The following is a 23,571-nucleotide window of genomic DNA, read 5'->3' as shown; positions in this document are numbered from 1 at the left end:
CGAACTGGGACTGTTCTTACTGTGGTCTGTGAATGCTGACAGGGGAGTGTGGCTAGGATAGTCTGCACTGGGGAATGGGAGACTGACCGAGGGAGAATACCTGAACATGTAACATGAGAACCCAGGACGGGGTTAGAGGCCAGGTGACACCTTGGCCCAGGAAACTGGACAAAGGCTAGAGGGAGAGTTCAGAGCTGGCTGGTGACGGGGCTCTGACCCCCAAGGGGGCTGGGGCGTCCTGGGACCCCAAGATGGACCTAACTGAGGGGGTCCTGTTGTCTGTGCCTGCAAGACCTGTCTTGGACTGTGTTCCGGTCGTCTAAATCAACCTTCTGCTTTACTGCCTGGCTGAGAGTCATGGTGAATCGCAGGAAGCCGGGGTGTGGGGCCTTGTGTCCCCCCACACTCCGTGACACCAGGAATCCGGGTTAGAGCCAGAACTGGAATCCCGCGGTTCCCGCTGCCGTAATAGCGGGAGGGGGTGAATTGCAGCGGGAATTAGCGGGAAAACTCTCGCGCCTCAATTTACCTCTTGGGGAAATCGCTAATTGTTTTGTCAGAGCTTCTCTTTCCTCTCCGTGTTTGTCCTCCCGGCACCACACCTGGTGCAGGACACCGGCTCCAGCCCAGGCAGAGACCTCCCCCCGCCCAGGTTTTGTTGTTCTGCTATTGTGTGGCCAGGGAGGTTGAAGTGTTCTCCTACAGGTTTTTGTATATTGCCATTCCTGATATCTGACTTGTGTCCATTTATCCTCTTGCGTAGAGACTGTCCAGTTTGGCCAATGTACATAGCAGAGGGGCATTGCTGGCATATGATGGCATATATAACATTGGTGGACGTGCAGGTGAATGAGCCGGTGATGTTGTAGCTGATCTGGTTAGGTCCTGTGATGGTGTTGCTGGTGTAGATATGTGGGCAGAGTTGGCATCGAGGTTTGTTGCATGGGTTGGTTCCTGAGTTAGAGTTGTTATGGTGCGGTGCGTGGTTGCTGGGGAGAATATGCTTAAGGTTGGCGGGTTGTCTGTGGGCGAGGACTGGCCTGCCTCCCAAGGTCTGTGAAAGTGAGGGATCATTGTCCAGGATGGGTTGTAGATCACTGATGATGCGTTGGAGAGGTTTAAGCTGAGGACTGTAGGTGATGGCCAGTGGAGTTCTGTTGGTTTCTCTTCTGGGCCTGTCTTGTAGCAGGAGGCTTCTGGGTACACGTCTGGCTCTGTTGATTTGTTTCTTTATTTCCTTGTGTGGGTATCGTAGTTTTGAGAATGCTTGGTGAAGATCTTGTAGGTGTTGGTCTCTGTCTGAGGGGTTGGAGCAGATGCGATTGTACCTCAGTGCTTGGCTGTAGACGATGGATCGTGTGGTGTGACCAGGGTGGAAGCGGGAGGCATGAAGGTAGGCATAGCGGTCGGTGGGTTTTCAGTATAGGGTGGTGTTAATGTGGCCATCGCTTATTTGTATGGTGGTGTCTAGGAAGTGGACCTCCCGTGTAGATTGGTCCAGGCTGAGATTGATGGTGGGGTGGAAGCTGTGGAAATCATGGTGGAATTCTTCCAGGGTCTCCTTCCCGTGGGTCCAGATGATGAAGATGTCATCAATATAGCGTAGGTAGAGAAGGGGCATGAGTGGACGAGAGCTGAGGAAGCGTTGTTCCAGGTCAGCCATAAAAATGTTGGCATATTGTGGGGCCATGCGGGTGCTCATAGCGATGCCACTGGTCTGGAGGTATATATTGTCACCAAATTTGAAAGAATTGTGCGTGAGGATAAAGTCACAGAGCTCAGCAATAAGTTGTGCTGTGTCATCATCAGGGATTACTTTTTACAGGCATTACAAATCCAGCACCCTTTAAGGCCAAATTGTACAATTTGCTCTGGCGCTTGTTGCAAAGAGAATTTCAGCAAGTTTCGAATACAGGTTTGAATGATGATCTTGTACCAGGAGTTCTGCGGTTTTTACCTGGTAGGAGTGGGGGGGGGGGCGGGGGACGAGGTGGAACGGAAGCAGGATTAGTCGTCCCAGGCGAGCGGCTGGGAGTCAAGGCTGGACAAAGCCGCCTGGAAAGAAGGCCCCCCCCGGTTTGACCAGCGAGGGGGACGAACCGTGGGGACAAGGTGGTATGGTCCCTGGTGTGACGGAGCAGGGCAGATTTGACCTGGGAATGTTGCAGGGGGGTTGCAATGGGGATGTGGGACTTCCCTTGAAGGAAGCTACCTGAGCTGTAACCTGAGCCAGGAACGGGGGTGGGGAGAATTAACACCTTCTGCCCGGGAGACTGAACAAAGGAGAGGAGCAGCGGGAGGGGCTGAGAGTTTAGTTTCGGTTGGGGCTGGGTGGTGCAACGCAGGGAACCCCAAGCTGGGGTCTAAGCTCCCTGAACCCCCCAGAGGGACCTAATTGAGGGGGTCCGGTCGTACCTACACGCTCTGCTTGAGACTGTGTTCCTGTCCTTAAATAAACCTTCTGCTTTACTGGCTGGCTGAGAGTCACAGTGAATCTCGGGAAGAGGGGTGCAGGGCCCTAACTCCCCCACAATCCGCAACAACTGGTGGCAGCGGCGGGATCTACTGCACCCCGTGGACGGCGCTTCCTGCAGTAAGTGACTGGGGAGCAGTAAAACGAAGGGGGATTGACGGGGACCAGGCGTGCTGAAGAGTGAGAGAGAGACGGTTATTACCCCTGGGAGTGTGTGACCAGCGAGAAGGACTTTTGCAGTAACAGGGTCCCCCGGGGGGATCGCAGCGAGTGGTCCCAGGGGCGGAGGAGTCTGCAGCTCGACCCTGGCAGAGAGGTGGTGACCTCGAGAAGGGCTGGCACACTAGGGGGCCCCTGGGAACTGTGGGGAGCTGTGAGCACACAGGCCGGTGAGTGGCCAGCAGGAAGATGTATGCCAAGCGGCTTAAGAGCGACCTGGTGGAGCTGTGCAAGCAGAGGCGGCTGCGCATTGGGAGGCTCACCAAAGAACAGCTCATTGCCCAGCTGGAGGCGGAAGATCGCGCGAATGAACTGATCCCTGTGTCTCAGGGAAGCAGCCTGGCAAATGCAGCGCAGGCACCAGTGTCTGTCCCAGCTGGGAGTGGTCAGCCGGCTGCTGAGGGCTTCCCGAGACCCCTCCTTCCTATGCCTAGGGGAAGGGTGGGGAGGAGCCCAGCAAATACCGAGGGCGCCGTGACCCCCCCGGCCAGCAGGGGATCCCCCCGGCGAAGCCCGCCGGCCAGCAGAGGATCCTCCCGGCGACGTTCGGCATCCGGGGAGCGGAATTGGCTGGAATGGGAGAAAGAGCTAAAACTGAGAGAGCTGGAGGATCGTGAACAACAGAGACAGCATGAACGGGAGGAGAAAGAGAGACAGCATCAGCGTGAACGGGAGGAGAAAGAGAGACAGCGTCAGCATGAACGGGAGGAGAAAGAGAGACAGCATCAGCGTGAACGGGAGGAGAAAGAGAGACAGCATCAGCGTGAAGAGAGACAGAGACAGCATGAACGGGAGGAGAATGAGAGACAGCGTCAGCATGACCTGGAACTGGCGAGATTGAAGGGCAGCGAACCCCCGGCTGCGGTGAGTGAGGGGGGACCCAGGACTGCACGGAGCTTTGATAAGTGCATCATGGCCCCATACAAGGAGGGGGAGGACATGGATGACTTCCTGGAGGCCTTTGAGACGGCCTGCGAGCTGCACCGGGTGGATCCCGCGGACAGACTCCGGGTCCTTACCCCCTTACTGGACCCCAAATCCGTGGCATTGTACCGCCAACTGGGAGAGGCAGAGAAAGGGGACTACGAACTATTCAAAAAGGCCCTGCTACGTGAGTTTGGGCTGACTCCTGAGATGTACCGGGAAAGGTTCCGGAGTCAAGATAAAACCCCTGAGATCTCATATCTGCAACTAGCCGTCCGCATGGAAAGATACGCCAGCAAGTGGGCTGGTGGGGCCCAGACGAAGGAGGACCTGATTAAACTGCTGGTACTGGAGCAACTGTATGAGCGGTGCCCATCCGACCTGAGGCTGTGGTTGGTGGACAGAAAGCCAGAGAACCCGCGACACGCCGGGCAGCTGGCTGATGAGTTTGTAAAGAGCCGGTCAGGGGGTGGCAGGGAGGAGCCCCAAAGGAACAGGCCCGCCGCGATGCAGAGAGAGAGTCACCCTGGGACCTCCCAAAGGGGGAATATGGGGAATCCCCTCCCACGGGGAAGGCCCAGCATCAGGGACAACCGACCGGCTCGAGGGGACCCACGGGACCTGAGCTGCTATTACTGCGGCCGAAGAGGCCACGTTCGGGCCCAGTGCCCCAAGCTCAAGGACAGACTGAGCAGACCGAACCCGCACCGGGTTAACTTGGTAGAGGCCCAGACGGACGAGGGGCAGGCTTCCCACGCAAGAGGGGCTGGCAGCTTATCAACTGCTCAAGAGAGAGAAGGGCCCCCGGCCAGCTTCTCTGGGGGGCCAGATGCTCCGGACTCAAAGTTCTCCATTTACAGGGTTGGCGCGGGGCTGTCCCTGCGGAGCGAGTGCCTTGTTCCCCTGGAGGTGGATGGGAAGAAAGTTTATGGATACTGGGACACGGGCGCAGAGGTGACACTGGCCCGGCCCGAGGTGGTGGCCCCAGATCGGATGGTGCCCAACACCTTCCTGACCCTGACCGGGGTGGGCGGGACCCCATTCAAGGTTCCCGTAGCGAGGGTACACCTGAAATGGGGGGCCAAGGAGGGCCCCAAGGACGTGGGAGTGCACCACCATTTGCCCACTGAGGTGTTGATGGGGGGGGACCTAGAGGACTGGCCAAGCAGCCCCCAGACCGCCTTAGTCGTGACCCGTAGCCAGAGCCGGCGAGGGGCACTACGCCCTGACCTTGGGAAGGATGTCCCACCGGAGGCAGCGAACCCTTCCCGGGTGGGGAGGGAACACCCAAGGACAGGCCGCGGGGTGGCTGGGGCTTCCGACCCAGCCGACGAGAGGGAGCAGGTCCCCATCCCTTCCCCAGCCGCCGAGTTCCAGGCCGAGTTGCAGAAGGACCCCTCCCTGCGGAAGCTAAGGGGCCTGGCTGACCTCAGTGTGGTACAGACCATGAGGAGAGGATGCAAGGAGAGGTTCCTGTGGGAGAAGGGGTTCCTGTACCGAGAGTGGGCTCCCCCGGGGGAAGTGGAGTCGTGGGGGATCAGGAGGCAGCTGGTGGTTCCCCAGAAGTTTCGCCACAAGCTACTGTACCTGGCCCATGACATCCCTCTCGCAGGGCACCAGGGGATCCGGCGCACCAGGCAGAGGCTGCTACAGAACTTTTACTGGCCCGGGGTCTTCACCAACGTCCGGCAGTACTGCCGATCCTGTGACCCCTGCCAGAGGGTGGGGAAGGCCCGGGACAAGGGGAAGGCAGCATTGAGACCTTTGCCCATCATAGAGGAGCCTTTCCAGAAGGTGGCCATGGACATAGTGGGACCTCTCAGCAAGACGACCCGGTCTGGGAAGAAATACATCCTGGTGGTGGTCGATTTCGCCACCCGCTACCCCGAGGCAGTGCCCTTATCGTCCATTGAAGCAGACACTGTGGCGGATGCGCTGCTGACCATTTTCAGCCGAGTGGGGTTCCCCAAGGAAGTCTTGACGGACCAAGGGTCCAACTTCATGTCGGCCCTACTCCGGTGCTTGTGGGAGAGATGTGGGGTCCGGCACAACTGGGCCTCAGCATATCACCCCCAATCCAACGGGCTGGTGGAGAGGTTCAATGGGACGCTAAAAATGATGCTGAAAACATTTATGAATCAGCACCCGCAGGACTGGGACAAGTACTTACCTCACCTGCTGTTTGCGTACAGGGAGGTACCCCAGGAGTCTACCGGGTTTTCGCCTTTCGAACTGCTATATGGAAGGCGGGTAAGGGGGCCCCTGGACCTGATGAGAGACGAATGGGAGGGGAAGGCCACTCCTGACGGAGAGTCGGTGGTGGAGTATGTCCTGACCTTCCGGGAACGACTTGCCGAGCTCATGGGCCTGGCCAGGGAGAATCTGGCCAGAGCCCAGAGGAAGCAGAAGGTCTGGTATGACCGCACAGCACGGGCCCGCGCCTTCGCCACTGGGGATCAGGTGATGGTCCTCATCCCCGTGAGGAAAAACAAACTCCAGGCCGCCTGGGAAGGGCCCTTCAAGGTTGTCAAGCAACTAAACGAGGTAAACTATGTGGTGGAGCTGTCGAACCGGGCACACCACCACCGGGTGTACCATGTGAATATGATGAAGCCATATTATGACAGGGGAAATATGGTGTTGGCCGTGTGTGGACAGTGGGAGGGGCAGGGAGATGACCCTTTAGTAGATCTATTCCCTGGGACAAGAGTTGGCTTCCCCCTGGAAGCAATTCCTCTCTCTGATCGGCTAACCCCTGCCCAGCGAGCTGAGATCGGAGGGGTGCTGCATCTGTACCAGCAGCTGTTTTCCAACCAGCCTGGACGCACTAATCTGACTGTCCACCGGGTGCAGACAGGATCGCACCCGCCTATAAAATGCTCCCCCTTCCGAGCCACAGGGAAAACTGCTCAGGACCTGGAAAGAGAGGTCAATGACATGCTGGCTTTGGGGGTGATCCAGCCGTCTTCCAGCCCTTGGGCCTCGCCGGTGGTGCTGGTCCCCAAAAAGGACGGGTCGATCCGGTTCTGTGTGGACTATCGGAAGCTCAATGCCATCACTGTAGCCGATGCCTACCCCATGCCCAGGCCGGACGAGCTCCTAGACAAGCTGGGAGGTGCTCGGTACCTTACCACCATGGATCTTACAAAGGGCTATTGGCAAGTGCCGCTGGATGCAGATGCCAGGCTGAAATCGGCCTTTGTCACCCCTCTGGGGCTCTATGAGTTCCTGACCCTGCCCTTCGGCCTCAAGGGAGCGCCGGCCACCTTCCAGCGCCTGGTGGATCAGCTACTGAGGGGGATGGAGAGTTTTGCCGTGGCGTATATCGATGACATCTGTGTCTTTAGCCAGACCTGGGAGGACCACATATCCCAGGTTAGACAAGTGCTGGACCGACTCCAGAAGGCTGGGCTGACCGTAAAACCGGAGAAGTGCAAGGTGGGGATGGCTGAGGTATCCTACCTAGGCCACCGGGTGGGAAGTGGCTGCCTAAAGCCGGAACCAGCCAAAGTGGAGGTGATCAGAGACTGGCCCGCTCCTCAAACCAAAAAGCAGGTCCAAGCCTTTATTGGGATGGCAGGGTACTATCGGAGGTTCGTGCCCCACTTTAGCGCCATAGCCGCCCCCATCACTGAGCTGTGCAAGAAGGGGAAGCCAGACAAAGTGGTCTGGACCGAGGAGTGCCAGGAGGCTCTCCGGGCGCTGAAGGAGGCTCTGGTCAGTGGCCCAGTTCTGGCAAACCCAGACTTTGACAAGCCCTTTATGGTGTTCACCGACGCCTCAGACACAGGACTGGGGGCGGTGTTAATGCAGGAGGATGAAAAGGGGGAGAGACACCCCATCGTGTACCTGAGCAAGAAGTTGCTACCCCGGGAGCAGAACTACGTGGCCATCGAGAAGGAATGCCTGGCCATGGTGTGGGCCCTCAAGAAACTAGAGCCATATCTCTTTGGGCGTCACTTCACCGTGCACACCGACCACTCTCCCCTGACCTGGCTGCACCAGATGAAAGGAGCCAACGCCAAGCTCCTGAGATGGAGCCTGCTCCTGCAGGATTATGACATGGACGTGGTCCATGTGAAGGGACGTGACAACCTGATAGCGGACGCGTTGTCCCGGAGAGGGAGCCCTGAACTTCCCCAGGTCACTGGTCAGAGTGACCTCGCTCAGTTCAGTCTCGAAGGGGGGAGAGATGTGACGGAGCAGGGCAGATTTGACCTGGGAATGTTGCAGGGGGGTTGCAATGGGGATGTGGGACTTCCCTTGAAGGAAGCTACCTGAGCTGTAACCTGAGCCAGGAACGGGGGTGGGGAGAATTAACACCTTCTGCCCGGGAGACTGAACAAAGGAGAGGAGCAGCGGGAGGGGCTGAGAGTTTAGTTTCGGTTGGGGCTGGGTGGTGCAACGCAGGGAACCCCAAGCTGGGGTCTAAGCTCCCTGAACCCCCCAGAGGGACCTAATTGAGGGGGTCCGGTCGTACCTACACGCTCTGCTTGAGACTGTGTTCCTGTCCTTAAATAAACCTTCTGCTTTACTGGCTGGCTGAGAGTCACAGTGAATCTCGGGAAGAGGGGTGCAGGGCCCTAACTCCCCCACAATCCGCAACACCTGGCCATGTCTAAATCCAAGGGTTTCCCCTGCTCTGCACTGGTGCGAGCGGGAGGATGGAGGAGCTCAGACGGGAGGATCACAGGGCTGATGCAAGGCTGCGATTGGCAAATTTCGGCACCCAAACACCTTTTGGTCTGGTCTGACGCCACCACGCGGGTCCCTCGGAGGGTTGCGGGGGGCGGGGAAATGACCCTTCCTGTCTCCCTCTCATATTCGGGACTCAGAGCTCTTCCGGGCCAGGCAGGGCTCTTCTTGAGGGTCTGTGCAGCGCCCGGCCCAATGGGGGGACCCCAATCTCAGTCAGGGGGGTCTGTGCAGTACCTAGCACAATGGGGGCCCCCAATCCCAGTCAGGGGAGGTCCATACAGTACCTGGCACAATGGGGGGCCCTCAATCTCAGTTGGGGGCTCCGTACAGTACCTGGCACCATGGGGGGCTCTGATCTATGTCAGGGGGGTCTGTGCAGTGCCTGGCACCATGGGGGGCCCCCAATCTCAGTCAGGAGGGTCCGTACAGTGCCTGGCACAACAGGGGTCCTGATCCCAGCAGGGCTCCTGGGCTCTCCCCTAACCCCAGGACGGAGGAGGACGAGCAGCAGCTCCAGCGCTGTCCCCGCGGTGCGCCGGGCCCTGGCTGTTTCCAAGTGGCTGGGGCTGCGAGCAGCTGGCGGGAGGCCAGCCCAGCGCTCACCACGAGAGAAGCCATTGCCCTGCACACACGCGCAGGCCTTGGGCCGCAGGGTAAATGTTTTGTCGAGCGCGCGACCCAGAGGGGCCCAGCCAAGCTGCCAAGAGGGTATTGAACTTGGCACGGAGCGCGCGAGCCTCTGGCAGGAGAAGAGCTGTCCCAGCAAGACACTGACAAGGATCAGTGCTGGGCACTGGCTCTCTCGGGGCTGAAATGAACAAACTTCTAAAAGGAGACACTGGAAAAATCCAAGAGGGGCAGAGAAGAGCCACAAACTGCAGCGGAAAAGCAGGACAAGGCGGGAAGGATGAAGCCAACTGCTTTCCCGTGGGAAACAGGGCACCGCTGGCAGTAACCTGGGCCCAAACGCCCCCGGGCAGAGGTGGATTGGCCGTCTCTCGACGCCGTCCCACCCGGCCTTTCAGGGAGAGACGCCTTCGCCTCGCCCAAGGGACCGGGCACCATCCAGAGACGAGGATGAAAGGTCACAGGACGTGGGAGCAGCTGATTAAAGTCTGCGAGGAAGAGGGAAATGGGGCCACGTGACAGCCCACACCAACACCGCGCCATTTCCCCACAGATCAGTGCAACCCGGGACTGCCGTGACATGCGAGTCTCCTCACAAACTGCGAGGGGATCTGTTCCCAGCATATCAGAGCCTGTCCATTCACCCCTCCAGCGCTGGGGCCATGTGTTTACACATTAACTGGAACCAGGGCCCTGTCGTGCCGGGCGCTGCCCAGACACACGGCGAGAGACAGGCCCTGCCCCAGCTGGGATCAGGGCCCGTCGTGCCAGGCGCTGCCCAGACACACGGCGAGAGACAGGCCCTGCCCCAGCTGGGATCAGGGCCCGTCGTGCCAGGCGCTGCCCAGACACACGGCGAGAGACAGGCCCTGCCCCAGCTGGGATCAGGGCCCGTCGTGCCAGGCGCTGCCCAGACACACGGCGAGAGACAGACTCTGCCCCAGCTGGGATCAGGGCCCGTCGTGCCAGGCGCTGCCCAGACACACGGCGAGAGACAGGCCCTGCCCCAGCTGGGATCAGGGCCCGTCGTGCCAGGCGCTGCCCAGACACACGGCGAGAGACAGACCCTGCCCGAGGTTGGGTGGGAAAACAAAGCACTCTCTTTCCGGGCTATCCAGCTGAGTGCCTGAGAAACGCGGGGATGCTAAGGAGGAGGAAACGCAGGGACGGAACGCAGCTGGAACGCCACCCCAAGGGCCACGTGCCCCAGCCGGATCCCTGTGAGGGTGCGGCAAAGGGACCCCGTGAGGCTGCACAGACACAGAGATCAGGGGCTGAGAGAGCAAACAATTCCCCTTCCTTTATGGAGAGCTGTGCCTCCCAGGGTTCTCCTTCCATCTCCGGAGCACAGAGCCATCCGGGGACGCCCCAGCCCGGTGGCGGGAGCGCCGGCTGCGCCAGCACTCTGGCAGACTGTGTAAACACACAGCCGTCGGGCCACAGCTGCAGCTCCTGTGCGAGGCAGGAAGCGGAGGCGGCCTGCACTTGAAACTCCTCGACAGATCTAAAGACTTGGCCGAGGAAACCGACCCCCCCGAGGGACCCTCTCTACCAAAGTACGTGATTTCGTCCCAGAATAGCTCCTGGATCCGCAGCCTCCCCGGGCACCTATCTCCAGAACTGGCGTCCAGATGGGGAGTTCTTCCAGAATGGCTAAAACACCCCCGGCTCGGAAGGGTTAGATTTTTACCGGTAAACCCCGATTTCACCGCCGCGGCTAAAGATCCGAGCCACGCGCTGCTGGAGGGTTTGCTGGCATCCAACGGCAGGCTTGTGCCTGCGTCTGTTTTGCCAGTTGATGCCGACGGCTCGTGTTGTAGCTTTTGGAACCGGCGTCTACTGCCGTGAAATCAGTATTATCTGACCCGAGACCCCTCACAATTTCCCGCAATTCTGGAAATTTAACAGTTGATAAAAATGGGGGCAAGGGTGGGGGGAAATGCTGCAAAATAAATATGGATATTTATTTCAGTGGGGGGGGAACAGGCCCCACTGAAATCCAGCCAGCCCCCTACCTGCAGGACCATCTTTCCTCTCCTGGGTGCATACCAAGCGCTCCCTCTCTGGTGCAATTAAGCCCCCTTTTGGAGTACAGATGATTGGGGACAGTGAAGGCCCCACCCATGGGAAGTCAGAGCTAAGCTCCGTGGGCAGGGCTAAGTGATCAGGTGCAGACCAGGTGTGGCGGAGGAGTCATGAGAGACCAGGCTTCTTGGGCACAGAAGAAGTGGGAGTGCAGGCGTGGAGGATTTCGTCAGACGCCCCCCAGCTTCCCAAGTGACCCCTTTGGGGGAGGGTCTCCCAGGCCTTGCTCCTGCACTGCTCGTGGCTGGCACGTTTGCGAGGCGGCCAGCGGCGGAGGAAGTGACTGGGTGAATTCAGAGAGGAGCCCATGACCAGCAAGCCCCAGGTGCAGGGAAGGGCCCCGAGGCCGACCAGGGGATGGCGAGCAGATCGCTCCAGAGGGGACTCCGAACTGGGCTGGCGGACGGAGGCCGAGAGGGCCTGGGATTGCTCACTGTGGCTAGGACCTCGCTGGCCTGGGAGGAGGCCAGGGACCGAGGGAGGCTGTGAACCAGCAGATGAGGGAGGGTGTGGACCAGCGCCCCCCCCCCCCCCCCCGAAGAGCAGCAGGGGGCAAACCGCCACGGAGCTCCTCCAGCCACGGGCCGTGGGTTGTACAGGCGACGTTGTCCGACTGAAGACACCCGGGGGGAGGCAGCGGGGCCAGATCGGCGGAAACGTCAGCCTCCGGCTAAAAATACAAAGCAGATGTTCCCCTTCTCGGCTGACTGGGGCAGCTCCCTCCGCATTCCACTCGGGGGGAGCCGCAGGTGAGACATTCTGCTGCGCCAGAAATAACCCGCCGGCAAGTGCAGGCCCCTCCTGGCTGCCGGGAAGGCAGGGGCCGGATTCCCCACTCCCAGAGCCTCTCACTCAGAGGGGCCCCCCGTCTGCCGGAGCCCCACGCGAGGGGAAACAAACAGTTAAAGCGGCTGGTTCCAGGCCAGACTGGCCAGGCGAACAGCTGAGGGAGCGGGTGTTCTGTGTTTGAAGTGACACCTCCCCTGCGCCCCCCACCCCGCCTAAAAATAGCCACAGATTGGATTCCTGCTGCTCCCGTAAGCACCGCCTGTCACTGAGTGGGGGGGAGTCAGGGCCCTGCACCCCTCTTCCTGGGATTCACCGGGACTCTCAGCCAGCCAGTAAAGCGGAGGGTTTATTGGACAATAGGAACGCAGTCTACAGCAGGGCTTGTAGGTACAACCAGGACCCCCCAATCAAGTTCTTCTTTGGAGGTTCAGGGAGCTTAGACCCCAGCTTGGGGTTCCGTGCGTTGCACCACCCAGCCCAAAACAGGAAACTAAAACCAAAACCCTCCAGCAGGCTTTTCCCCCACTCTCCCCTCTGCTCCTCCTCTCCTTTGTTCAGTTTCCTGGGCCAAGGTGTCACCCGGCCTCTAACCCCTTCCTGAAGAAAGAACAGGAGTACTTGTGGCACCTTAGAGACTAACAAATTTATTAGAGCATAAGCTTTCGTGGGCTACAACCCACTTCCTGGGCTCTCATGTTACATGCTCAGGTATTCTCCCTCGGCCAGTCTCCCATCCCCCAATGCAGACCGTCCTAGCCACACTCCCCTGCGACCTTCCCAGCCAACACTCCCCACTCAGCACATTAAAAACAGTCCCAGTTCGACACACTGCCGGCCCGCGGGTTTGCCCAAAGACTGGCCCGAGGACGGGCCCCTTTTTCTGGAGCTTCTGGGACAGGTGGAAGGGAGCATGACAGAGTGGTTAGAGCAGGGGAAATCTCTTTAGCTCCACTGCGGCCTCAAGCAGAGACCCCGTGCCTCGGTTTCCCCTCCTCAAGGAGTCCAAGTGACGCGACCCGAAGTGCTGAGCTGCGCCGGGGGCAGGCTCCGAGGCAGACCCAGTCTCATTTCCTGTTACAAGCCAGGCCCTGGCAGGGGTTCAACACGCTGTACACGTGCCCGGCCAAGCTCTCTCCACGCGGGGGGAGGGAGCCGCCCAGCTGCCCTCCCAAGTCAAGGGCCCAGCTTGGTCACGACTCTGGGTTATATGCCCCGCGCCAAGCAAGTCCCTACACCCTCGTGCCTCAGTTTCTCCTCTCTGTGCACCTCCCTCCCCGGGGTTCATAACTGCCCTCTGGGGGACAGAGGCAGGCTCCGATTCCTCCCACGACCTGATACCCAATGCACCGGCCAGAGGTCATTTCCCAGCCCCCTCGTGCATGTCGGAGCTCTGGGAAGGGCCAGAGGCGAAGCCAGGCCCGGTGCCAGCTTGCGATACGACGGCAGCTTCCTCTCAAAGACGGCGCCGGGTCCTCGGGAAATGTGGTGAGGGCGCTGGCCGAGGAGCCCGGAGAGCAGGGGTCTCCCTCAGCACGACAGGCTTGGGAAGACGATCTCGGCACCCGTGGGGATCCTGGCACTGGATTCCAGGGTTCCCCACAGCCAAGAATAGACGCTCTCCTGGCCAGGGGAACTGGGGAGAATTTTCCAGCCTGGGTAAAACAGGTGGTCACGGCAGCTGGGCTAAACTCTGGGAATTTGGCATTTCTCTTGTGGCAGACAAGGCCACTCCAAACAGTCACCGAGAATTTGCTGTCGCCCGCTGCAGCAGGTGGGAGGAACACCGGGATCTCGGAGAACGTCCAGGCACCGTTGCAAATTCTTTCATTCCCAGGCCTGCCTCGCTGCCCGCAGGGCGGCTTCGAAGAGCTGGTCATTCCTCTGGGCTCTAAGCTTAGAGGAGTTGGCTTGTCTTAGGCCTACAAACAACACTGGCCTCCCCCTCCCGCCTCTTAATAGCCCGTTGTTTGGTGGAAAAGAAAGGCTGCATTGTGTGCGGCCACCTCCTTTCATGTTGGCTGGGCCTCCGGCGGCATAACACGCCGGGTAGCTCCATCTGCCTTCGCCCCGAGGACGACGGCCAAACTGGAGAGCCCCGAAAACAGGGCGCGTTGGCCTAGAGAAGACGGGGGGGGGGGGGGGGGAGGATGCCAACTGGTCTGTGTGTCCAATTAAGCTGATTACAAGGGGATTTAGGGCAAAAGGTATGGCAGAGCCAGGGCCCAGGGAGGCATTAGGAGGAGAAATCAGTGCCATGAGTCTGGTCTATTCTTTGCGGATTTTGGTAGGACATCAGCAGGTCTGGGGTGGCCGGTCGTCGTCCATAGCGCTTGTCCCCTGGAACGGGCGACCGAGAGCGGCCAGGAGCGCTGGGCCAAGGGGGGCGGCACGTGGCGTTCTCAGCCGGGCCGTTGGGGAGGCCAGGCAGGGCGTGGCCAGGCTGCACCAGCCACGCACGGAGGCAGCTGTGGCAATTCTGGTTTCCGAGCAGCCGGCAGGATGTGGCTTTCGAGCCGGCAGCGTTCTCTGGGTGCACTGCTCTGCTGCAGGCTCCAGCGCCTCCTGCCCCTGCCAGTGCCCGCTTCCTCCTTTGCGCATCAGGGGGACGGATCCGAACCCAGCCGGCACCCAAATCCCCTCAACGCGCCCCCCTCAGGGAGGACCCTGCCCCGCCATAGGAGACCATTAGATCACAGAAATGTAGGCTTGGAAGGGATCTCAAAGCCCACCCACCAGAGTCCTGGCTGGCCCACAGAGCCAGATTTACCTGGTGGGGATGCTTCTCCTGGTCACATCAGCTCAACCCCCTGCCCCAGGACAGCGTCCACACTGGGCGAGGGGAGTTACCCAGGGCTAGCGAGATGGGTTGAAAGCAGCCAATCCTGTCCATACGGTGAGCAAGTCCCAGCTTTGAACCAGTTCGGTTCTTAGCCCCAACATGCCCTGCTGGGGGTCTGGGCCGGACTGAACCCTTGTCCTCATCTCCATCCTGGGGCCCACGGCGCCCGTTGGCGCCCTCTTGGGGGTCGTCCCCTTGACGTATTTATAGGGAACTAACCCGGCCCCGCTCTGGCTCCTTCTGCGGCACCATCCGAAGGCCTCACCCGCCCCCGAGATAAACACAAGGTTGCATCACCCGGCCGGACCGAGGACGGCGCGCGTTGCGCACGGCTGCCGAGTTCCCCTTCCACGCCCAAACGACACCACAGCCGGGCTGAGCTGCTGGGAACACATGGGCACACATTCCAGCGGGAACATGCCGCTCCGGGGAGAGAATCCCGGGCACACAGGGCTCTTTGATCCAGCGGAGAAAGGCAGGCCAGGGCCCAGCGGCTGGAGGTAAACCCAGACCCGTCCCAAGGGGAAACGAGGCACCGGTTTTTCCCCAGGGCATAGGTGACTCGCCGTTGGCCCAAGCTGCCCAGGGCAGAGGGGGAGTCTCCATCTCTTGTGAGGCAGGCCGGAGCTTTTCTGGGAGATGTTCCAGGCCAGCCCAAGGTGTGGGGCTCAGTACGGGGGACCGGGGTGAACTCTCCGGCCTGGGCTAGGCAGGAGGTTGGACTCCAATGGGACAGGGTCAGCTGCTCATCCTCTGCCCAGGGCAAACCAACGGAAGCAGCAACAGGAAATGCTTTATTAGCTTGACCCAACACAGGAGCATCAGAGCGAGGCCTGGGGACGACACGGAGCGGTTCCTGCCTGACAGAGAGCCTGGTGGATGGCCGAGCCTCCGGCCAGCCCCTCCAAAGACCAGGAGACAAGTCCCTCAGCCCATGTGCGCTTGGCCAGAGGGGTCGGGCAGCGCCCCCAGAAGTGCTGACTACACCCCAAACCCTGCGTTGGGAGCAGACTCTCCGTCTTCTCCCGCCAGAGTCTTCTCCTCCTCTGCCAGGACTGGCCGATCAGCCGTCCACACCACCCCTCTGGCCAACCTTGACCTTCCCACTCCCCTCTTCCAGCTGATCCCAGCCCACAAATCATGCAATCAACAGGCCCGTCACACTGATCAACAGGCCCCTTTCCCATCCATTCCCAAGCCTTCCCCGCTCCGGTTTCCAATTTAAACATTCACAGCTGCACACAATCATGTTGGGTTCGTTCGACAATCACTGAATGACGTAGCTGCTGAGATTCACAAAGTGACAACATCAAAGCAGCAAAACAAAGTCTCAATGGGACAGGTCAAAATACACAAAGCAAACAGCCGGAGATCCCCACATCAGACCCCTGTCTGCTCTTCGTTGGCTAAGCCTACAAAGTCCAGAGCCCTGGATTTCAACTAGTAAGTTCTCAAGTCGCAGTTTTCTTCCTTTGCCTACCTGTACATTTCAGTTGAGGCTGGAATACATTTCTGGCCCTGTGGGCGTGTTCGGGGAAATCGACGTTGACCAATAACAATCAAAACCAGGTTATGGCCAAAAAGAACCATTGAGTGACCTCTGGTACGTTATAGGCCATTACAATACTTCCCCCCAGCTCCCCCTGTATGGAGCCCCAGTCGCTTGTGCTGGGCGATCACATCTCCCGGCTTGGACACCATCCAGGGATGGAGAATTTGCCACTTCCGTTGGGAGTTTGCTCCCTTGGTTAATTGGTTAATTTCCTCCCTGTGCAGGTACGAGCATGCAAGATGGCACCAGGAATCTAGGCACTAACAGATCAGACTGCAGTGAGCGCCATTAACCACCCAGGGCTGGAGCAGCCTTTGAAATCCTGCCCGGCAGGTCAGAGCTGAACACGGTCAGCCCAGCCAGCCCTCCAGTGGCAGGGGTATGGCAGGGTTCGGAGACACAGCCCGGGAACGGAGACAGGCGCGCAGCTACCCTTGTGGTTCAGGCCCTTGAAGATGGGAGATGGAGGAAGGCCAGTCTCTGCGTTCGGAGTTTGTGCAGGGCCTAGCGCCAGGGGTCCCGGGACTCGACAGGCGCTCCCGCCACACAAGTACAGACCAAGTGACTTGCCCAAGGCCACGCAGAAAATCCGTGACTCCGTTTCCCCCATCTGTAAATGGATACGTCCCCTCTCTGGGGGGGGGGGGGGGTGCTTCGCTGGGGGTGGGGCTCTTGGCTCCCACAGGAACAGGTGCCAGCCCCGTGGCCAGACGGAACCAGAGCCAGTCCTGAGGACTGAGTAGTAGCACAGGGGAGATGCTATTTCGTGCCCCACGGTGGGGGTTCGGGGTCTAGCTCTCCAGTCGCAGCAGAGACAGAGGATGGAGCACGCTGGAGCCTTATCTCGCTCCTAGAGGCCGCCTCGCCCAGGCACGCTAGGCCCAGCCCGCAGGGGGAGATCACAGCCCAGCCCCTCACCCAGCGCTCTGGGCACGTGATCTGGAGCCGGGTTTGCTCACAGCTCAGCTGAAGGAAAAGCCGGAGGCAGCAGACAATTGACTCACACGCTGCTGAGCAGTGGAGGCGGTCTGGGTTGCAGCCGGGACTGAGGCTGTCCTGGCAGGGCCCCCCCAAAACGCAGCCGAGGGCAGGGGCTGGTAGCTTTCCAGCTGGCAACACGCCCATCTGGGAGCCGGCCATGCCCTACACGGGATCCCCCTGCGATTCGGGGGACAGCAAGGGGATGTCGGGGAGAACGTTGTAGCCTTAGGGAAGTCACGTCCCTTTGTGCCTCAGTGTCCCCCGATGTATGTCGCTAAGTGAGGGTGTTAGCCTGAGTCACCAATGTAGGAATCCCCTTGCTCCAGCAGACTCCCTGGGTGACCCTGGGCGAGTCAGGCTGCTTTTCCGTGCCTCGGTTTCCCCATCTGTACAATGGGGATCATAGGCCCTCCCTGCCTCCCAGGAGGATCAACACATTAGAGCGTCGGTGGGGAGAGACGTAGCTAAGGCAGACATAGCCCTCGTGCCTCAGGGCTTCCACCGAGCTAACTGCGGGCTCAGGGCGAGACGGGAGGGTGGGTGACCCCCACACTGGTTACCGGGGGCACGCGCGTTAACCACAGGGATTAGCGGTCTCCACGGCAGCACCGAAACCCAGACAGTTGGCCAGATCTGCAGTCACCCGGCCAAGCTGGATCCATGGGTTTCCCCATGTGGGAGCGGGTCTGAAAGCGCCCAGGGGCTCGCGCCTCATCCCAGAGGTGGCTGCATTTCAGTGGTGGCCCGTCCGCCACAGGAGATCGCGAACAGAAGTCAGCCAGTGGTAACCGTAGGGCAGTGCCACTTCCCGAGTCTAGGGGCACGTCTACACTACAAATTTAGCTCAATTTACAGCGGTTTTTAGTGTCCACGCTGCCCTCCTTCTGTCAGGGGTGCGTGTCCTCACCAGGAGCACTAGCACTGACAGAAGAGGGGCAGTGTGGGGGGCTGAGAGCCAGGGTGGGGAGCCCCCCACCCACCCCAGGGCGACGGCCCCAGCTGTCTGGGGTTCACAGCAGGGAGCCGACCAGCCTTTCTCGTCAATTTCACGGCAGCTCCAGCAAAGCAATGATGATGACAGCTAGGGACGCTGCGTGTCCCTGACCCCACTGACAGAAGTACCCCCCCAACACCCAGTTTTGCCCCTCTATGACAAGCGCCTGCTCTAGCCACTCCAGAGCCTGCGGCGACTTCAGACAGATTGGCCTCCCCGTGCAGGCAGGGCAGCCAGCAGACCACGCCGCGTACGAGCAGCAGGCCTGAGAACTGTTCTCTTTTGCACCCACTTACACTTTTGGCCTTCGCAACATCCCCTGGCAAGGAGTTCCGCAGGTTAGCTGTGTGCTTATCATGGACATCCAGCTAAAGGTAGAACAAAATCCCTCCTCCTCTTATTTCTATGGACCCTGCTGCCCATCCCTTCGGTGGGTGACCCCTGGTTTGTGTGTTGTGTGGGGCTAAATAACACTTCTCTCGTCACCTTCTCCACCCCAGTCATGACTGTATAGACCCCCCCACCACCACCCCCGCCGTTCGCAAACCAGGTTCGGCCAGGGCGCTGTCACTGCCCCACACAGGGAGCGGGATGATCGGGGCTGTTCATCCTACCCCTTCCCAGATTGGACAGCGGAGGCAGAAGGAAACAATTTACATGGCAGGGCCTAGATTACATTGCAGTCACTTGTGAACTCTGACGTGAGAGAAAGTTCACCAGGGCCTGGCCTCTCCTTTCAGGCACTGCCCATTTCCCCGCCCGAGGAACGGCGACCGGACGGCATTCCTCCCACGGCCTCCAGCACCCTGGCACCTGCAGTGCGGACACACCCCAAGCTAAGCCTTCAGCTGCTCTGAACAAAGGCAAAACCGGGTTGAGCTCGCCGCTCCAAGCTTGGGAACGTCTAAAAACAGGAATGAAAACATCTCTCAGCAAGCAGAGAAAAGAAACCTTTAAACACAGCCTGTGATGAAAATAAACCAAGGCGCCTTCAACTCGTAGGCTCCTAAACCAACCTGGTTCCCCTTTACGCCCCTGGTTCTTTTCTCGGTAGATCTGAAGCAGCGCTGGGTTTTCCAGTAGAGCTCGTTAAGAGCTTGGGATAAAAAACTTGCAGCATGAAATCCCCGGCCTTGCCTTACAGCCCGTGACAGCTGGTGGATTGGCGGCACAGAAAGCTCGGCGACTTTGGTGTTGTTTTGGCAACAGGCCTTGGGCCCAGAGAGAGCAGGGTTACAAGAGGAACAAAACGGCAGTGCCAACCGGTTTCTGTCGGCATGGAACACACGCTGGTTTACGAGGGGGACGCGAGCCAGCACGCTGAACAAGGCACCATCAGAGCAGATAGGATAAAGGAGCCCAATTCTCTCAGGGTTCCCGTTCCAAGGGTGTCTTTGGGGCTAACCTAGCTCCCGTCCCACGGCGGAGCAGGGCCTCTGGAGCGCGGATGTGGCCTATGCCAACTGAGTTCCCGTCCCACGGCGGACCGGGCCTCTAGAATGCGGATGTGGCCTACGCCAACCCAGCTCCCATCCCACGGCGGAGCGGGGCCTCTGGAGCGGAGACATGGCCTACGCCAACCCAGCTCCCGTCCCATGGCGGAGCGGGGCCTCTGGAGCGGAGACGTGGCCTACGCCAACCCAGCTCCCGTCCCATGGTGGAGCGGGGCCTCTGGAGCAGAGACGTGGCCTACGCCAGCCTAGTGCCCGTCCCACAGCGGAGCGGGGCCTCTGGAGCGGAGATGTGGCCTACGCCAACCCAGCTCCCGTCCCATGGCGGAGCGGGGCCTCTGGAGCAGAGACGTGGCCTACGCCAGCCTAGTGCCCGTCCCACAGCGGAGCGGGGCCTCTGGAGCGGAGATGTGGCCTACGCCAACCCAGCTCCCGTCCCACGGCGGAGCGGGGCCTCTGGAGCGGAGACGTGGCCTACGCCAACCTAGTGCCCATCCCACGGTGGAGCGGGGCCTCTGGAGTGGACGTGGCCTACGCCAACCCAGCTCCCGTCCCATGGCGGAGCGGGGCCTCTGGAGCGGAGACGTGGCCTACGCCAACCCAGCTCCCGTCCCATGGCGGAGCGGGGCCTCTGGAGCAGAGACGTGGCCTACGCCAGCCTAGTGCCCGTCCCACAGCGGAGCGGGGCCTCTGGAGCGGAGACGTGGCCTACGCCAGCCTAGTGCCCGTCCCACAGTGGAGCGGGGCCTCTGGAGCGGAGACGTGGCCTACGCCAACCCAGCTCCCGTCCCATGGCGGAGTGGGGCCTCTGGAGCGCGGACGTGGCCTACGCCAACCCAGCTCCCGTCCCACGGTGGAGTGGGGCCTGTGGAGCGCGGACGTGGCCTACGCCAACCCAGCTCCCGTCCCACGGTGGAGCGGGGCCTCTGGAGCAGAGACGTGGGCTACGCTGACTCAGCTCCCGTCCCATAGTGGAGTGGGGCCTCTGGAGCAGGGACGTGGCCTACGCCAACTGAGCTCCCGTCCCACGGCGGAGCAGGGTCTCCGGAGGCAGACGTGGCCTATGCCAACCTAGCCTGGAGCCTGCTCCATCTTCTCCAGGTGAATTAGGAGTTTCTGCAAGTACCACGCCCCCGGCTCCCTCAGCCCCCTATGCTTGGGGGTTTGCCATGGCATTCTCCCAAGTGCAAATATTGCTTTCGTCATCAGAAATGAGCAAGAGCCCCCACGAGGAACAGGAAATGGCCTGGGGGAAGGGAGGCGTGCCACCCGGCAGGGCGCTGCGGGAGGCGCCGAACGAAAGGGACAAAGAAAAACCCCACCCCGCCCCGCCACACGCAGTGTTGACACATGTCATCATCTGCCCACCGCGAAGCTCTTCGGAAAAGGGAAGAGAGCAACTTCTCTGTTTGACAGAGAACGCCGCGGCACAGCCAGCGGAAGTGCCGGGGCTGAGATCACCCAACAGATCAATGGCAAAGCTAGGAATGGAACCCAAGAGTCCTGGCTCCCAGCCCCCACTGCTCTAACCCACCAGCCCCCACTCCCCTCCCAGAGCCGGGAGAGAACCCAGGCAGCCTGGCTCCCAGCCCCCCCACTCTAACCCACCAGCCCCCACTCCCCTCCCAGAGCTGGGAGAGACCCCAGGCGTCCTGGCTCCCAGCCCCCCTGCTCTAACCCACCAGCCCCCACTCCCCTCCCAGAGCCGGGGAGAGAACCCAGGCGTCCTGGCTCCCAGCCCCCCTGCTCTAACCCACCAGCCCCCACTCCCCTCCCAGAGCCGGGGAGAGAACCCAGGCATCCTGGCTCCCAGCCCCCCCTGCTCTGACCCACCAGCCCCCACTGCCCTCCCAGAGCTGGGAGAGAACCCAGGCATCCTGGCTCCCACTCCACTGAACCCAGGCCAACATTACATCAACTGACCTGTTACCTGTACCAACAGAACGTAACAAAATGGGTTGGAAATCTGCTTACTGTGACTGAAGGGGAAGTCCCCATGACCCAGCCTTGCCACTCACCCCCAGAGCTCCCCAGAACGTGGGTCCTCTGCGGGCCTGGGTGCTCCTGCCACCCCCCAAGGGACCACCCCCAACAGCTACGCCCCTGCTCAGGCTCCAGCCCCAGTGATCAGGGCTCAGCAGCTGCACAACCCTTAGCAAGTCAGCTCAAACAGGGTGAGATTCGTGCGAAGCAGCTGTACGGGAAGCGGCCTGGCACGAGTATCGTAAACAAAGAGGAGGGCAAATCACTGGGGTGCTGCGAAATCTGGGACCAAGGGACTTGCGTGGCGAGACTGCAAGGGGCGCTCCCCACAAACCGGTCGCCGGGTGTCACCCTCCCTGCCCTGACAAAGCACCCACGCCAAATCCGACATCTAAAATCCCGCTCAGTTGAACCCATCCAGGCGAGCGCCCCCAGGAAGAAAAAGGGGCTGGCCTGGCAGTTCAGTTCCTGCATGATCTTGGGAAAGTCAGGTCAGCCCTGCCTCAGTTTCCCCATCTGTAAAATCCCTTTGCCTTGCCTCCTATTTGCACAATAGGGCCCCGATCTCGGGGGACCATAATACCCATCTCCAGTCCCATAAACGAGCCACGAAGCCACCCGTTTTGGAGCCGTTTCCCTTCCAGGTGACTCAACGCCGCAACGTTTGCAAGAGAGACGCTCGCGCAGCAGATTCCGACCCGGCTCGTGCAAAGCCAGGACGAAGGCACAGCGCCCGGGACAAAGCACGCCAGGCCCCTGCTGTGGAAGAGACCCGTGACTGGGGCACAAAGGGCCGTGTGTCCGGCCCCCCGCGGCCCAGCAGAACCATTGTCCTGGCAGCTGCGGGCCCCGCGGGTGTGGCTAAAGCCCCGGGCACCGGGCCTGGGGGTGGGCGCCGGGCAGTGCACCCCACAGCAGGGAACGGGGCTGCTGGGGCAGAGACGGGGGGCGGGGCCAGGGCACCCAGGGGCTCAGCCCAGGCCCAGGCAGCGTGTCCTGGCCGGGCGATATGATGACAGGGGTAAAGGGGCGGGGCCTGTCGCGATGGGGGCGGGGCCTGTGGAGTCTCCACAGAGGGCTATGCAGGGTAGGGGGACCAGGCAAAGGAACAAGGGGCGGGGCCCGGCGCGAGGGGGTCCATGGGGGGCGGGGCCGGGGCCGGGCGCGAGGGGGTCCGTTGGAGGGGGCGGGGCCGGGCGCGAGGGGTTCCATGGGGGGCGGGGCCGGGCGCGAGGGGGTCCGTTGGAGGGGGCGGGGCCGGGGCCGGGCGCGAGGGGGTCCGTTGGAGGGGGCGGGGCCGGGCGCGAGGGGGTCCGTTGGAGGGGGCGGGGCAGGGCGCGAGGGGGTCCGTTGGAGGGGGCGGGGCCCGGCGCGAGGGCGGGGTCTCACCGGCCTGGGTGGTGTCGCTCAGGTCCCAGCGCCGCGCCGCGCCGCCCGGGAAGAGCCGCAACCGCCGCCCCGCCAGGATCAGGCTGCCCGAGGCCGCCGCCTCCTCCAGGGCGCGCTCGGTGGCGGGCCCGCCGGGCGAGGGGGGCGGGGGCAGCTCCGGCTCCGCCTCGCCCGCCGCCATCCCGGGACCTGAGGGCTCCACTCGCCGCGGCCGACACTGCCAGACTGAGCGGCTGAGGCCGCAAGGGGGAGCCTGCCCCAGCCAAGGGGGCGGGGCTGGGAGCTCCGCCGGGACCAATCAACCGGCAGAGGCGGGGCTCGCGGGTTACCAGCCAGTGGCGCCTCGCGGACCGCTCCGCTCGGCCAATCGGGCTTTAGGAGGGAGGGGCCTAAGGCGTGGCCTCTGCCTTGGCCTCACCCAATTACAGCGCCTTCGCGGGCGGGGCATCTAGGGCAATTTAGCCAACCACCTAGCAGGAGACTGGCCGTATCAAGAGCTCAGCCAATCACGTCGGGGAAAGGACAGGTCTGCTTGCCTAGCCTCAGCCAATGGCAGTGTAGAAGGCA

The 23,571-nt window shown here is 61.1% G+C and overlaps 1 protein-coding gene across 3 annotated transcripts in view; it reads right to left on the bottom strand.

The window, feature by feature from the left end:
* LRCH4 (leucine rich repeats and calponin homology domain containing 4) overlaps window positions 1-23,224 on the bottom strand; it is a 53,995-nt gene extending 30,771 nt beyond the window's left edge. For 2 of the 3 annotated variants that reach the window (XM_054004807.1, XM_054004808.1), the window contains exon 1: window positions 23,005-23,224. In XM_054004807.1, coding sequence (XP_053860782.1) covers window positions 23,005-23,185 — 181 coding nt within the window. In that variant the 5' untranslated portion in view covers window positions 23,186-23,224. The remainder of the gene's footprint in view (window positions 1-23,004) is intronic. The other variant, XM_054049565.1, reaches the window with a different exon arrangement.
* Between the last annotated feature and the right edge of the window lie 347 nt (window positions 23,225-23,571).

Source organism: Malaclemys terrapin, chromosome 15, assembly GCF_027887155.1.
Source record: "Malaclemys terrapin pileata isolate rMalTer1 chromosome 15, rMalTer1.hap1, whole genome shotgun sequence".
NCBI classification, from domain to species: Eukaryota; Metazoa; Chordata; order Testudines; family Emydidae; genus Malaclemys; species Malaclemys terrapin.
This window is presented reverse-complemented; position numbering and strand designations above follow the sequence as displayed.